We start from the raw sequence: 15797 nt of genomic DNA on the forward strand, positions 1-15797 counted from the left end.
GCGTGTTGGCCTCCTGGGTTCTTGTCCACGGTGAAGATGTCTCTGCGAACTGGGCCCAGATTCTCCACATCTTGTGTGCAACCGGCTTCTGGGTGTAGGCGTTTCAAATGCAGTTAGGGTTTCAGAAATAGGCCTGCCTAGGGGCGCCTGGGTGGCGCAGTCGGTTAAGCGTCCGACTTCAGCCAGGTCACGATCTCGCGGTCGTGAGTTCGAGACCCGCGTCGGGCTCTGGGCTGATGGCTCAGAGCCTGGAGCCTGTTTCCGATTCTGTGTCTCCCTCTCTCTCTGCCCCTCCCCCGTTCATGCTCTGTCTCTCTCTGTCCCAAAAATAAATAAACGTTGAAAAAAAAAAATTAAAAAAAAAAAAAAAAAAAAATAGGCCTGCCGTGATGATCGCGGGGCACAGGCCCCCCCCCCCCCAAATCCTGTGAGCCGGCAGCTTCACTTTCCCTGGCAGAGGGCAGAGCAACTGAGAAGGCAGGAAAGTGCCAGGCCTCTTGCACCCAGCTTTTTGAGAAGGTGCGGGGGCAGCAGCTGTGGGTGACTTAAGTCCCGCCTCACCTGGGTGGGCCTGCACCACCTCGATGGTGCTCCTGTAGTTGGATGAATGCCTGATGAATCATGTTCAAGATCTCGGGGCCCCAGACTTGCTTTCTGTGCTAGTGCTTTATTTCTTTTTTGTTGTTGTGGTTTTTGTTTTTGTTTTGTTTTTTAAGGGAAATGGCCACAAGCTCTATGCTTTGACTTGAGGCCCGTTATTTTGTGGAATCTCCCTTAATTGGAATTTCTTGGATTCTTCCTTATGATTGGACCCATGTTATGCATTTTCATCAGGAATACCACAGGAATGAGGTGTCCTTCTCAGTGTTTCCCCTCAGGCGGGATGGATGTTGGCTTGACTCATGACTGGTGAGGAAAAAAGTGATGACTTAGTTAACAAGGTACTATCTGCTGGGTTTCTCCACTGCTGAGTTACTATTATGTTCTCTGTAATTTATAAGTGTCCTATGGGGAGATGCTTTGAGATAATGTAAACATGTTGTTTCTCATCAAACTTTTATCAACTGATTTAAGAGCCTGTTACCGTCTTGAGTGTTTGTATCCCCCAAATTCACATATTGAAATCTAATGTCCGATTTGGCAGGCCTTTGGGAAGTGCTTAGGTCATGAGGACTCCATCCTCAAGAGGATTACCACCCTTAAAAGAGACACCACAGAGCTCCCTTGCTCCTTCCACCATGTAGGGGACACAGTGAAAAGGTATCAGCTTTGAACTAGAAAGGAAGAAGGCCCTTGTTCGACCATACTGGTACCTTGATCTTGGACCTCCAGAACCATGAGAAATAAATTTCCATTCTTTTTTTTTTTTTTAATTTTTTTTTTTTTAACGTTTATTTATTTTTGAGACAGAGAGAGACAGAGCATGAACAGGGGAGGGTCAGAGAGAGGGAGACACAGAATCTGAAACAAGCTCCAGGCTCTGAGCTGTCAGCACAGAGCCTGACGCGGGGCTCGAACTCACGGACCGCGAAATCATGACCTGAGCCAAAGTCGGCCGCTTAACCAACTGAGCCACCCAGGCGCCCCTAAATTTCCATTCTTTATAAGCTACCCAGCCTGTGCTGTTTTGTTGCAGCATCTGGAACGGATCAAAAAAGAACCCACCGATGATCCTTGGTGGAAGATTCTTGACAGATCTTTATGTCATGGTTGCCAAATGGTGATATTTTAATTCCGTTAATTCCTTCTGCATTTGTCATTTGGCATTCTGCTAAAGAGGAGCTTTCTTGGGGCACCTGGCCGGCTCATTCGGTTAAGGATGTGACTCTTGTACTCTTCGGGTTGTGAGTTGGAGCCCCACATTGAATGGAGAGGTTACGTAAAAATAAAACCTTTTTTAGGGGCGCCTGGGTGGCTCAGTTGGTTGAGCATCCGACTTCGGCTCGGGTCATGATCTCGCAGCTCGTGGGTTTGAGCCCCGCATCCGGCTCTGTGCTGACAGCCCAGAGCCTGGAGCCTGCTTCGGATTCTGTGTCTCCCTCTCTCTCTCTGCCCCTAACCCACTCACATTCTGTCTCTGTCTCTCTCTAAAATAAATAAACATTAAAAAAAAAATTAAAAAAAAAACAAACCATTTTTTTTTTTATTTTAAAAAAAGAGCTTTCTCTTCTCCACTTGTTTATTTATCCATTTATATATATCAGAGTGGACTCAAGGATTCTTATTTTACTCAACGAATTAAAAATCCATTACTATTATCGTTTATTCTGATGCTCAGATTCTTTCAGATTTTGCCAGTGAGAGTTCCTCCAAACTGACTGCTTTGAAGGACAGCTCTTAAAAATGTGAATTTCTAGGGGGCGCCTGGGTGGCGCAGTCGGTTAAGCGTCCGACTTCAGCCAGGTCACGATCTCGTGGTCCGTGAGTTCGAGCCCCGCGTCAGGCTCTGGGCTGATGGCTCAGAGCCTGGAGCCTGTTTCCGATTCTGTGTCTCCCTCTCTCTCTGCCCCTCCCCCGTTCATGCTCTGTCTCTCTCTGTCCCAAAAATAAATAAAAACGTGGAAAAAAAAAATTTAAAAAAAAAAATGTGAATTTCTAGGTCTGCCACACTTCTATTGAACTAGTCTCCCTGTGCAGTTTGGAAAAAGCTCCTTGAGTGATTCTGATGTTCTTTGGAATCTGGGATCAGCTGGACGAGACCCATGATTTTCAAGTGTGCTCCTCACGGAACCTCCTCTTTCTTCCCAGACACCTGAGACAAGCAACCTGCTCTGCCTGTCTTCATGCTGGGTTTCTGGGTCAGAATTTCTTTGAACAGAAGCTCCTGTAGCTTAAAAAGTAATAAAAATAGTAAGTTTGAAAATCATTGGATTAGGTGACCTCCATTCCAGGCCCAGCACTTTTCCCGCTGAGCCCTCGCCTCCCTGCTTCCCTCCTTTGACCCACTTCTGTCCCTCCCTCTGCTTCTTTCCCAGCAACAGCACTGGTGTAGACAAAGGTCTCCTCTCACCAGATCAACGAGGAGGCCCCTTGGCGCTCCTTAGACTCAGCAGGATTTGGGTTGTGGGTTTTGGTGGTGGAAACTCATAATGCTGTTTGCTAAGTTCAAGGTTTCATACAGGAAACTAGGTGCTTAGAACCCTAGGCCCATGGCGGGGGGCGGGGGGGGGGGGGGGAGCCTGCTGGGGCTCAGAGCTGGTAGCCTAGGCTTTCCCGGACCTCCACGTGGAGGCCATCCCTTGGGCCTCTGGTCTCCGAACTCTGGGAATCTCCCTTTCCCACACCTGTGTGCCAGGGGCTCAGTGCTTGTGATGCCATGATAAGGGAGGGTGGCCCACCCTTACCCCTGTGTGACTTGTAGTGTCTTCCTCTGACGAAGAGTCAGACTTCTGGATACCTCTGAATGGCTGCTGCCACTGTGTACAGTTTGCATTGTTTCTGGCAGACCCTGGCCATGAGGAGTTGGGTCCTAAGTAGAGTAGGACAGAGACACTTCTGACCCTGAGGGTGACTCCGAGACGTTGAGCTTCGTGGATCTGAGCCTTCCTCCCCTTAGTGGGTGGCTGTGCCTTGGGGGCTGAGGTCACAGGTTCATTCCTGTGGACAATGAGGCAGCCTACTCTGGCCTGCCTTTGTGATCCTCTGTCTCACCGGAACCTGTTCCCCTTCCATAGTCACCATTCCTATCCTTGACTTGTCACCTTAGGCCTACCTGTTTCTTTGGCCCGAGAATGTTCCCCAGCACCCAATGGGCTCTGAGGACTCTCTTCTCGGGTGGTAGGAATGTCTGAGGCTTAAGATGTGCTACTTGGAGATACAGCCAGGCCCCCAGCTCCCTTGGGAATATGGCTGCCCTTCACTGACTTGAAAGCCAGGTGGAAAAGTTGAGTCTTGGTGAATGGCTGACTGGAGAATGAGTGAGAGAGGAGACAGCAAGGGTAATGGGGGTGGGGTGGGGAGGGCAGGTTTCCAGCTCAGGTTATGGATGGACAGTGCTATCCAGGTACAGCATAGTTCCGCTGAGATCTCTGCTTAGGGTTTCACATGGCCGACATCTAGGTGTTGGCAGGGTTGCGTTCCTTTCTGGAAGCTCTGGGGAATAATGTACTTCCAGGTTCATTCCAGTTATTGGCAGAATTCAGTTCCTGACTCTTGGAGGACTGAGGTCCTGCTTCCTTGCTGTCAGCCAGGGCTACCCTTATCTCCTGCTCTGTGCACATGTCTCCTGGATCTCAGATCCAGCATTATGTACTGTGTCCTTCTCATGCTTGGAACCTTCCAGATTACTTCTGCCCTCAGCTGGTAGAAAGCTCTGTTTTTAAGGGCTCACATAATTCCATTGGACCTACTCTGATAATTTCACTATTTTAAGGTCAGTTGATCAGTCAGTCTTAGTTACATCTGCAAAGTTTCTTTTGCCCTTTCTTTTATACGGTGAGAAGTTATGCTTCCTGGGTTTTTCACTTTGCTCAGTGAAAAGATGGCAGCTAAAAATATTTTGAAGTCTTCCTAGACATCTGGGTAAAATTGGTGGGTCGAGTGGACACGCTTAATTTTACTTTATCGTAGAATCTCACAAAAGTTAAGATAAAGGGGATTTTTAAAAAAAATCTGTATGAGGATAGGGGGGATGGGAAAGGAAACAACAAGAAATAATTTGCAAGCCAGTAATGGATGAGTGACCCAGTTTAAAATAGAGAAGTTGGGGGGCATCTGGGTGGCTCAGTTGGTTAAGTGCCTGACTCTTGATTTTGGCTCTGGTTATGGTCTCATGGTTCGTGAATGTGAGGCCTGAGCTGGGCATTTGTGTTGATAGTGCTGGGCTTGCTTGGGATTCTGTCTCTCTCTCTCTCTCTCTCTCTTTCTCTCTCTCTCTCTCTCTCTCTCTCTCTCCCCCCCCTCCCTCCCTCCCTCTCTCTGTACCCCTCCCCAGCTGGCACTAGCACATGCCCTGGGATTCTCTCTCTCTCTCTCTCCCCCCCCCCACCGTACCCCTCCCCAGCTGGCACTAGCACGTGCCCTCTCTCTCTCAAAAATAAACAAACATTAAAAAAAATTAAAAAATAATGAGAGAAGTTGGTGTCACCACCCACATTGTTATTTTCGGGCGTGGTGCAGAGGAGCATCTGAGGTGGCTAAATGTAAGAATTCTTTGAAAGCGGCTGATGTGGTTGGATACCTGGATTGCTTTCCTTCCTCCATGTTGCTTGGTGATGCCCTCTTCCCTTTAGCTGGACATTGGAGATTTATTCTGCAGAAGAACAAACCAGGGACCTGTGAAACCCCAGGTATTCCTGGAGATGCATATGGAGACCACATTCATTCCCCAGCCTTCTACTTCCATTTGGCTTCTCAAACACTGATGACAGCCAGCCCCCTTCCTTCCAGGTAGGAGCTTAAAAGAGACCTCACTGGGGAACCAGACTGGCCGCAGAGGAAAGAATTAACGATGCCAACAACAAGGTTTCCCCAGCAAATGGCCCAGCCCAATCATCTTCACAAAAACTCACCTGCCCCAGGACTCAGTGCTTCCAGTTAGTTTTTAGGCATTTACTCTTCCTCATGAGGATTACTAAGGATTATTAACATCTGAAGAAGGTGCCTAACGTGAAAGGAAGCAAAACAAATAGGAAAAAAAAAAAAGGCCACTTGGAAGAAACATGCTATTTAGAGGGAAGAACATTTTGAAAAAAATTAGACATTTTCTCAGAGATCAGAGAAATTTTTGTATCCATGAAGTAAGAACAGGCTGCTACAAAAAAATATTTTGAAAACAAAATTATTAAAAGTTTAAATTTTTTTTTTTTTCAACGTTTATTTATTTTTGGGACAGAGAGAGACAGAGCATGAACGGGGGAGGGGCAGAGAGAGAGGGAGACACAGAATCGGAAACAGGCTCCAGGCTCTGAGCCATCAGCCCAGAGCCTGACGCGGGGCTCGAACTCACGGACCGCGAGATCATGACCTGGCTGAAGTCGGACGCTTAACCGACTGCGCCACCCAGGCGCCCCATAAATTATTAAAAGTTTAAAAAATGAGGGCAGGACAAAAATATCAGAACAATTAGAGAATAAAGTTGAAGGAGTTCTTCCAGAAAACAAAAAAGATGAAGAGATGGATAACAGAGCGAAGGATCACGCAGGGTTTCCGTATCCATTAATAGGAGTTACAGAGAGAGAGAGAGAAGAGAAAAAAAAGTAAGAATGGGAAAATCATCAAGAAAAAAAATTTCCTAGGCGGATATTGGTTTCCATATTGGAAGGACTCCTTGGATGTTGAACCAAGTGGGTGAAGGTGAACCCAGACCAGTACCCTGAAATTTCAGTATGCTGGGGAGAAAGGGATGATCCTACAATTTCATACAGAGAAAGAAATGCATCAGACACACAGATGGGGAACCTGAGTGGCTTCACGGCTTCTCAATACGCTGGAATGTAGAAGATGTAGACTGATGCCTTGTCATTCTCTGTGAAATTGATTCCCAATTCCGTTCACATGCTTTTGTTCAAGAGTGGAGGCAGGATAAACCTGTTTTCAGATATATAGGGTTCGAAAAACTTGCCTTTTGCACTGAAAGTTTTCTCCACCAAGGTGAGCAAAGACTGGATCTCTCGTGGGCTGTGTCCCAAATTGAGGTAAAGGGAATTCTGGGTACCAGTCCAGATCGAAGCAGCTCCGTAAGCTCCAGGAGAGTTTTCTTCTGGAAGAAGAAATACAAACAGAACATCTGCTGTTAGTGAACTTACTGAGAGGAGACTTGGACAACTGGCATTGAATTTGGGGTTGACTATGGATAAATTTATAGGAAATTAAGCAAACAGAAAAATAAGAGAATCGTTAACTCCAGAGAACAAAAAGTTGTGCAGGAAAAGTAATTATGATTTATATGGCTCTCCCTGATGTTAGAAGTGGTCATGATAATGTAAACTCTGAAAGTCACTCTAGCCATTGCTAGAGTTTAATTGGAGTGGAGATACAGGAAAGGAGAAGGATGAGGGAGCTTGGTGGGGGGCAAGTGGTTTCTATAGGAGTAAATAGAGTGGGGTGCCTGGGTGGTTTCATCGGTTAAGCATCTGACTTCAGCTCATGTCATGATGTCACGATTCGTGAGTTCGAGCCAGCGTAGGCTCCCTGCTGACAGCGTGGAGCCTGTGTCCAATCCTCTGTCCCCCTCTCTCTGTCCCTCCGCCAGGGGCAGAGGGTGTGCGTGTGTGCATACAGTACATATGTGCTCACTCTCTCACACAAAAATAAACATGAAAAAAAAAGTTACATCGTCACCTTCCAGGGTAGGAAGTAGGTAGGTAATACCTAAAACTGAAAAGCCAAGGAATAGTAACACAAGCGTGTTATATATGGACATTTCTAAGAGCTATTTGGGGTATAGCTATCAAGATCAGCTGGAAAGTTGAAAGGGTCCCTTGGAAGGGGGAAGGGCCTACAAGCTGCTTTTTCTTAACACAACGTGTATGGTAGTTGCTTCTTGGATTCTGTGCAGGCATGATTTTGAAAAAAACAAACAAACTTGAAACCCCAAATCTAGAATGCATGGGGCACAAAAAGGGAGGTATTTTTTCATGAAGCTCAGCTGTGCACATGAATATGTGTGCACGGGCTTGATTTTGTTCATGTGTTTCTTACCGTGGGTCATGGTGAAAATGTGAAAGCCATCGTCTGCTGGCTTCTCATTGCCCGTTTACTCCTCATACGTCTGAGCTGCTCACGTATTTTACAGTGGAGCACGTGCTACTTTTTTAAATTAACAAGAAGGAAGGAATCTTACAGGCTGAAAGAATCCCAAAGTAGACAAGCCCTGTCTACAAGGACCGTAGAGGTCATCACGTTGGGAGGGCCAACATCCTTGGAGGTTGGCACATCCTACCCCCAGCAATGGCCAATTTACATTTATAATGCAGAGGTGGTAATGGTTAAGTGCAACAGTGGAAACGTTTCTAGAAAATCACTTAGCAGTCTACCCCCCCCATGCAACCATTTCCACACTTTTATATTCCATTTTGGCCTTCAACCACATGCTTACAAATTGTTCTGTAATTGCAAACCATGATGTTCAGATTTCATACTTAATGCATATTCTTTTTCTTTTGTTGGTTTATTTTCTGGAGGCAGATTCTTAGTCATGACTTCATTGGATTAAGGGTATGACTTTCTTTTTCTTTTTTTTTTTTCTTTTTTTGGTTTTGAGTGTCTGTAACCATATTGCTTACCAAAGAGTGGTAACAATTTACTCTGCTGCCAGCAAGGTGTGAACTTGGCATCCTCATCACGGACTTGGCATCCTCATCACGGGCTTGCCAGCAGCAGCTACGTGGTTATTTTGTCAAATTAAAAAGTGTAACAGGAGATAGCATCTCTGGATCGTCGTTCGGTTTCATTTCCAGCGATGTTGAACATTTTCTCATCTGTTCATTATATTGTCCTTCCCTTTCATTTAATGTCCGTCTCTTTTGTCCTTGTGTCTAAAACTGGAGTCTTTTGAGCATGGATTTTTAGACATTGTAGATTTTTTTACCCTTTGTCATAATTGCTGCGGCTGCCGAAAACATTATTTATGTTTCACTTAAAAAATTTTTTTGGGGGCGCCTGGGTGGCGCAGTCGGTTAAGCATCCGACTTCACCCAGGTCACGATCTTGCGGTCCGTGAGTTCGAGCCCTGCGTCGTGCTCTGAGCTGATGGCTCAGAGCCTGGAGCCTGTTTCCGATTCTGTGTCTCCCTCTCTCTCTGACCCTCCCCCGTTCATGCTCTGTCTCTCTCTGTCCCAAAAATAAATAAACGTTGAAAAAAAAAAATTTTTTTTTGTAATGTTTTTTTGTTTTTGAGAGAGAGAGAGAGACAGAGTGCACACAGGGGAGGAGCAAAGAGAGGGAGACACAGAATTTCAGGCAGGCTCCAGGCTCCAAGCCATCAGCACAGAGCCCGATGTGGCACTCGAACTCACGAATTATGCAGTCATGACCTGAGCCGAAGTCGGACGCTTAACCGACTGAGCCACTCAGGCGCCCCTAAAGACTTTATTTTTAAGTAATGTCTACGCCTGACATAGGGCTCGAACCTACAATCCCAAGATCAAGAGTTGCATGTTCTACAGGCTTTGCCAGCAGGCGTCCCTCAATGGTATTGGTTTTAATTAAGTTCCTTAGTTGGTAGAGAGCGGAGTTCTGCCTTCCTCTGATATGACTTGGTTTAGCGAATAAGATGAGCTGTCAGGGACCACGGTTACTTCGGGGTCATTTGGCTGCATGTTGGGTCAGCTCTGGGCTTTAGTTTCGGCACCAGGGCCTTTGTCACCTTCTCGGGGTGCTGTGTCAGCGTGGGTAACACTCAGGTGGGGTGGCCAGGGCGTTGAGGCTGTGAAGCGGCTGAACCAGACCCACTGGAGCTCAGCATTGGCTTCGTTCCCCAAACTGAGGGCCCCAGGGCCTTGTGTTGGAGGCGTGGCTTGGACTGGGGTCCACACAGATCTTCCCTTTACCTCCTTTGGTTTACATTCAGAGATCTTTGGTGACAGTGACATTAGGGACCTGCTTCTACAGCCGGAGGCCAGCAGGGCAGATTGCAGTGCGAGAGAGACAGAGAGAGAGAGAGAGAGAGAGAGGGGCAGCCTTTCTTCCTGCTCCTTAGGCTCCCTGGGGGTGGGGAAGTGGGGTCACTCTCCCCGCCTGTGGTTACTTGAGTGCCTTTTCTTCCCACGGGGAGGAATAAACAAGTGGGTGACAAAAGACTGAAATGTTTCCCCTCAACAGTTTCCTCTTTTGTGAGTTGGATGGGGAAATGGTGTCATTGGGACATCCCCACGCCTAGACCTCACAGGGTTATCTTGGTCCAACAAAAGTGGTGCAATGGGTCGTGCATGACAGGCATTTAGGGGACGTGTCTGAGTGTGGTGCACGGTGTCATGGGTGATCAGGGGTTTCCTAGTCCTTCCCCGGTGTGGACCTGGCTAGTGCAGTTCCAAGTGTCTGAGTCTCCAGGAAGGTACGGGCTTGGAGTTGATGTCATGGTTGTCGAGACTCTCTGGGTGTGGGATTGGACCCTGACGTCTGTGAAAGCAGAGCTTTTTCCGGTTGCCTGTGTGTCTTTGTGGAGTGAGGCCTTTGGGGGCCACAGTGAAAGAGGGTAAAACCTGTGGTGAGGGAGGCCAGGTGTCCTGCAGAGAACTCTCCCTCTGGGGCCTGCGTGGTTATGAATTCCTGTGGCCTTTCTTTTTTTTTTTTTTTTTAATGTTTGTTTATTTTTGAGACAGAGACAGAGCATGAATGGGGGAGGGTCAGAGAGAGAGGGAGACACAGAATCCGAAGCAGGCTCCAGGCTCTGAGCTGTCAGCACAGAGCCCGACGCGGGGCTCGAACTCACGGACCGTGAGATCATGACCTGAGCTGAAGTTGGACGCTTAACTGACGGAACCACCCAGGCGCCCCTCCTGTGGCCTTTCTATGTTCTTCATGCTTAACCGGCCAGAGCTGAAGAACAGGGAGCTCCAGGTTGAGAGTTCTGTTTCCCCTCAGAGTAATCATTTCCCAAAGGCCCCAAGCAGAGGGCAGGGATGAGGCTGCCACTACCTTGGAAAACATGCAGACTTGTGCTAATTAGCTGGTTTCTTTGTGGAGGAAGAAGGGGGACTGGCTTTGTTTACTGCTCCAAAGCTTTTGAGCGAGAGCTTTACCATGGTTGGGTTAAAGCTGACAGCTGACAGCTCAGAGCCTGGAGCCTGCTTCGGATTCTGTGTCTCCCTCTCTCTGACCACCCTCCTTGGTGTCCAAGGAATACTCTCGAGGACTCCTGAACTTTTGGGTACCATGCCTGAGTAGCCCTCCCCAGTCTCTGGGGTTCCGTTCTATGGAGCATATGGCCATCCACCTTCCAGGCGTCTCTAGGAACCACGAAGAAGAGGGGGCTGTATTTGACAGTTCTAAGGAGCAGGCTTGTCTTGTCCATAAACAGAAATAGGGTTTCTACCGTTTCGAACATTTTCCTGCCTTCTGGGGCATTTTCAGCCAAGTTGACTGTTTCACTGTGAGGAACTTACCTGAGATTTAGGTTAAAAAAAGTTTTTTGTTTTCTTTTTTCTATATGCATGAAGCCGGTCTCTGAAGTCGGACGAAAACTTAGTGCTTTGAGGTTTTTGTAATCTTTGAAACCCAAATGGGTGAATGTTGGTTCCCTTTTAGTTAGTTGCCTACCAAGAGCCGTCACTACCATAGCCCTAGTCTCTCCTGTGTCCCTACAGCTAGCAGGGTCCTTCTGCCTTTGTAGGATCTCCAGAGGGACCGCAGTCCATGATGCCCGGGCTGATACTTAGTACATTAGGCGAGTCAGAAGTTGTCAAACATGCAGATTCTGGGCCCCAGCCTAGCCCCACTTATCAGAACGTGCAGAGGGTAAGGCCTTGAGATCTGTGTTTAGGATAAGTCGTTTGATGCTGTCAGCTGGGTCCCTCAACACCAGTGACATCAGGGATCAGTTTCAGTTGAGGATGCTGAGGCCTTGAGAGGGCAGGAACTTGCCCAGGGTCGGGTCGCATTGCCGAAGGAAGGAGTCTTGGCCTGAGAGCCCCCGGTGGTCTTGTAGCCACCCTGCGTGGCCCAGGCTGCGTTCAGGCCTCCTGTGTGCCCTGTCCCCAGCGGTGTCCTTCGGTACCTGGGATCACATTCATCCTCATCCTCGGAGGGGAGTTTTGTGCAAGCGCGGCTCTGATGGTGGGGACAGGGGGCTGCCGGGTTGCTGTCCCCTTCCTGGCTGGTGTTTGAGGCCCGACGGGCCAGACTCGCCCATCCCTCCCGGAGGGAGGAGGTGAGCAGACCGTGGTGTCCAGGCTTCGGTGCCTGTTGATTCTGCTCTGTGGCCAGGAGGGTTGAGCCGGCACAGCACTCATCTCCAGAGGGCTGTGGTTTTCATGTCCCTGCTTGGCACCACTTCCTCAGAACATTATGAGCCCCGTGGCCAGGCCACTGAGGCTGCCTCACAGGAAGGGATTTTGCAGCAGCCACTCCTCGGCAAGGCGGCAGTAGCTGGATTCTTCCCGGCAGTTGTGAGTGGGTTGTCTCCTCACTGCTGGAGTAGCCTTGTTTGTTTTTGCCTTGGGCCCTGTTATGATGTGCCCCTCCCCTCACCCCAGGAAGTGGGAGGTGAACTGGGGCCTGGGGGTGAACCCTGGATTCTGCCTCCTGAGGGTCAGCTTGAGACTCCCCCCCACCCCCTCGCCCCCCCACCTTCCCCATCAGGTAAAGGCGGGCCAGGTCCTGAGATTTCCCTTTTGAGGGCACCTTCCTTTTTGTAGGATTCTCTGAGGGGCTTTGGGGGATGAACACAGATGAAAAAGAAAAAGAGTGCCCCCCACTTCACCCTCTGTGCAGTTCACAGAGCATCTGGAGACTGAGCTTTTACCCGCAGCCTCTGGAGGCCAAAACGGTGGTGGGCGAGTTGCAGGGCAGGTTAAGTAGGCGAGGGAGGGGAGACAGGCATGGGTGAATGCTGGTTGCTGTATGCTCCTGGGGTCTCTCCACCTTCCTCACCTCTGTGAGGACAGAGCTTGGGAGGTCATCTCAGAAAATGTTGGATGAACGAATATGGAGCCTTAATTCTGGCGTCTTTACTGGACTCGGTTAGATCATGCCTGCCTTTCATCTCTCCTTCCCAGACATGCCTCTCAGTGCCCCCGTTTCTTTGGTGACTCCCTCTACTCCTGGCCCCTCTGCCACGGGTAGTGGTGGGTGGAGAGGACGTGGACTGGGGACCCCGCTGTCCTGGGTTCAGATCCTGGGCCCTGTCAGGTTTTTTTGTCTTATCCTTGGGCAAGTCCCACAATCTTCCTTCCTAACTCCTGTTTCCTCTGCCAAGCAGTGGAACCAGCAACACCCAATGGAGAGATGAGATAGATGTTTGGGAAGGCCTGGAATTCAGGGGACACTTTGAACACCGACATTCTGCGTTCTTTCAGAAATCTCTTCTTATTTTTGGGGCTGGTTTTGGAGAGTTGAAGGAATGTGGTTGTTGCCCAGTCTATAGCTGGCATTGAGAGTAAACTGAAGCCTGAACCCGTGCACGAACACGGGGAGACAGTTTGGGTAGATTTCTGGAGTCTGTGCATGAGCCTCACCTTTGCTCTTTCTTGGGGAGCAGGTTTGGGGGAGATGTTATTGTAAGTGACCCTGTCATCTCATCGCTCCCATGTCTGTCCACAGATCCTGCCTCTCGGAAGATGCACTATTATAGATACTCTAACGCCGAGGTCAGCTGCTGGTATAAGTACCTCCTTTTCAGCTACAACATCGTCTTCTGGGTGAGTTATCGAGAGCGGCCGCTTAGTCTTTTATTCAGTAGATCGTGATTCTTCACGAACTGTTGATTTGCCAGGCCCCCTGTGAGGTTGTGCAGGAGAAGGTGGGCAGGGTTAGTGAGCCCTGCCCCCCCTCCCCGGCCGCCGGCAGAACCAGCGACAAGTCAATTATAAAATAGACTGTTAAGTACAGTGACAGGGAAGGCCAAGGTGATTGAAAACCAGGTTAATGGGCCCCTACCTGAGCCTTGGAGGTTTAGGAACGTTTGAAACTCTGGCCCACACGCATGTCTGTCTTCCTGCTTCCCTGCCTGGGAATGAGCCCCATGAAACGTCAGTAGCAGGGCACTTAGTGCCATTTTGACTGTGGGCCAGGCCCTGTTCTAGGTTCTGGGAGGTAAGAGTGGACACAGGCAATAAAGCTCTGTTCCTTGTGGTGCTTGTGTGTAACCCGTAATGGCAGTAGCCTACTGAGCAACAGAGTAGGGAGCTCCTTGGCTAGGGTGGTCAGGGAAGGGCATTCTGGGGAGGTGACTTAAGGACTGAGACCAGAGTACGAGTGAAGAGGCAGCCGGTGGGGGTCTGGGAAGAAAGCTATAGTCAAGAAGAGCAGCATTTGCAAAGGCCCTGAGGCAGGACTGCACTTGGCAAGGGCAAGGGACTTGGGCCTTGTGGCTGGAGCTCAGCGAGTACAAGGGAGAAGGGGACACGAGGGAGGACAGAGTCATGAAGGAGCCAGGGCATGTAGGACCTTACAGTTCTCAGTAAGGAGTTGGAATTATTTTCTACTTTCAGTAACTCTGAGGTTATAAGTTGGATCTGATTTTGGAATGACTCTGCAGAGTGAAGGGATGGATGGGGGTCTCATGTTCTGAGATAGAATTTTGGGACAGAAGTGGGAGAATGGTCTCTTAGCCACATGGAGATGTTCGTTTCCTGTCTGCGGCCACCTGAGAGATGAAAGACTTCGCTACCATCGGGGTGGTGGCGGGGGTGCTAGATGAGGTCTTTGAGGGAGGGTGTGCTGACTGAGAAGAGGAGGGAGGGGTGTGAAGGTCAAGTCCTGGGGTGCTAGAGGGGACCCTGAAGAGGAAAGTCGGCTCCAGAGTTGGCTGTGAGTGGGTGGACAGGAGACTTTGTATCATAGAAGCCTCTCAAGGACAGAGGGACAGTCAGCTGTGCCACAGGGGCGTGACGTAGGATGAGGACAGAAAATTGGCATTGGCCTTGACAAAGTGGACGTTGTTGGTGACCTGGACCAGACCTGCTGTGTGCTCTGGGGGATGGAAACCCACCTGGAGCTGGCCAAGGAGCCAGGGGGACGTGGGGCAGTGGAGACTATGACTCATGACAGATCTTTCAAGGGCTCTGCCCTAAAGAAGAGCAGAAAAATCGAGCACTAGCTGGAGATGGTCAAGGCATTACGGGAGGTATCCTAGCATGTGTGTGTCGCCAGGGGGGTAGGTCCAGGAGAAGCGGACACTGAGTCTATGCAGGTGGGTGCGGGGACGCACTTGTGCACCTTAAGCAAGCATTGCTTATCAGTATCTGGGTGGGGGCATGTGCAGAGGGAGGGACAGAATGAGTGGCCATGATGCCACATTTTGCCTCTCCTGTGGATTTCTGGCATGCCCTGTTTGGACTCGAACTCTTGAGAACAAGGCAGACTTGCGTTAAGACTTCCCAGCTTTCACCCTTGATATTATAGCATCATCTCCTGATGGTTTATCTCAAAGTTTTGGGGTTTTTTGTGTGTGCCTGTCCTGGAGAAACAGGGTGGGATTCAGTGGCGTGGCTGTTTACCCCACGTCTTTGTGCTCAGCCTGTCTGTCTCCGGCAACTTTGTCATTTTCCTTGAAATAAGGCAATACAGGACATTCGATGGGTTTCCTTTGGGCTTCTCCTGATGGGAGGACGGAGGCTGCCTCATCCTCGCAGTGTGTGGCTTCCTGGATCTGCACGGCTCCCGGCCTGGCCCCACCCGGAGGCTCCACCCACAGGCCAGGTGTATGGTGGAGGGCCAGGTGGCAGACAGGCAGTCTGACACTTTGGACACTTGTACGCCCAGTGGTCCGTGTTGTTCTCTCCCACCCCCAGGCTGTGCTTGCTTGGTCTGGCGCCTTGACCTTCGAAGGTCATCCTGAATTTTTCAGCTAGAGCGAAACTTCCCGCTGCTGTAACTGAGGGCCCGCTAATGCCCTGTTTCTTCACATTCTTTTCGGAACCAACTCTTGGCTCTTGGGAAGCTTTACCAACTTGCCCAGTAACACCTCGGCAGCCCCAGATTCGAATAGGGGAGTTCATGAATTCCGAGTTGTACTCTGCTTGATTGAAAAGGGCTGCAGTGTTATCGGCGTTCTTCAGGATTGCCGATGTGTGGCCGAGAGTCTGTTTCTCAGTGTGCACTGGGGCAGAACAGGAGGGGACAAAAAGGAACAGCCAGGAAAACGAGGCACGAGACAGCTTGGCTGGGAAAGTGCGAGGGTGGCCAGACGCCTCCCT

General features: G+C 49.4%; 1 protein-coding gene across 5 annotated transcripts in view; it reads left to right on the top strand.

Annotated features, from left to right (window-relative positions):
• Positions 1-15797, top strand: part of TSPAN14 (tetraspanin 14) — a 57779-nt gene that overhangs the window by 16211 nt on the left and 25771 nt on the right. For all 5 annotated transcript variants that reach the window (XM_045437857.1, XM_045437854.1, XM_045437855.1 and 2 more), the window contains one exon: positions 13201-13298. In XM_045437857.1, coding sequence (XP_045293813.1) covers positions 13218-13298 — 81 coding nt within the window. In that variant the 5' untranslated portion in view covers positions 13201-13217. The remainder of the gene's footprint in view (positions 1-13200; positions 13299-15797) is intronic.

Source organism: Leopardus geoffroyi, chromosome D2 (assembly GCF_018350155.1).
Source record: "Leopardus geoffroyi isolate Oge1 chromosome D2, O.geoffroyi_Oge1_pat1.0, whole genome shotgun sequence".
Lineage (NCBI taxonomy): Eukaryota > Metazoa > Chordata > Mammalia > Carnivora > Felidae > Leopardus > Leopardus geoffroyi.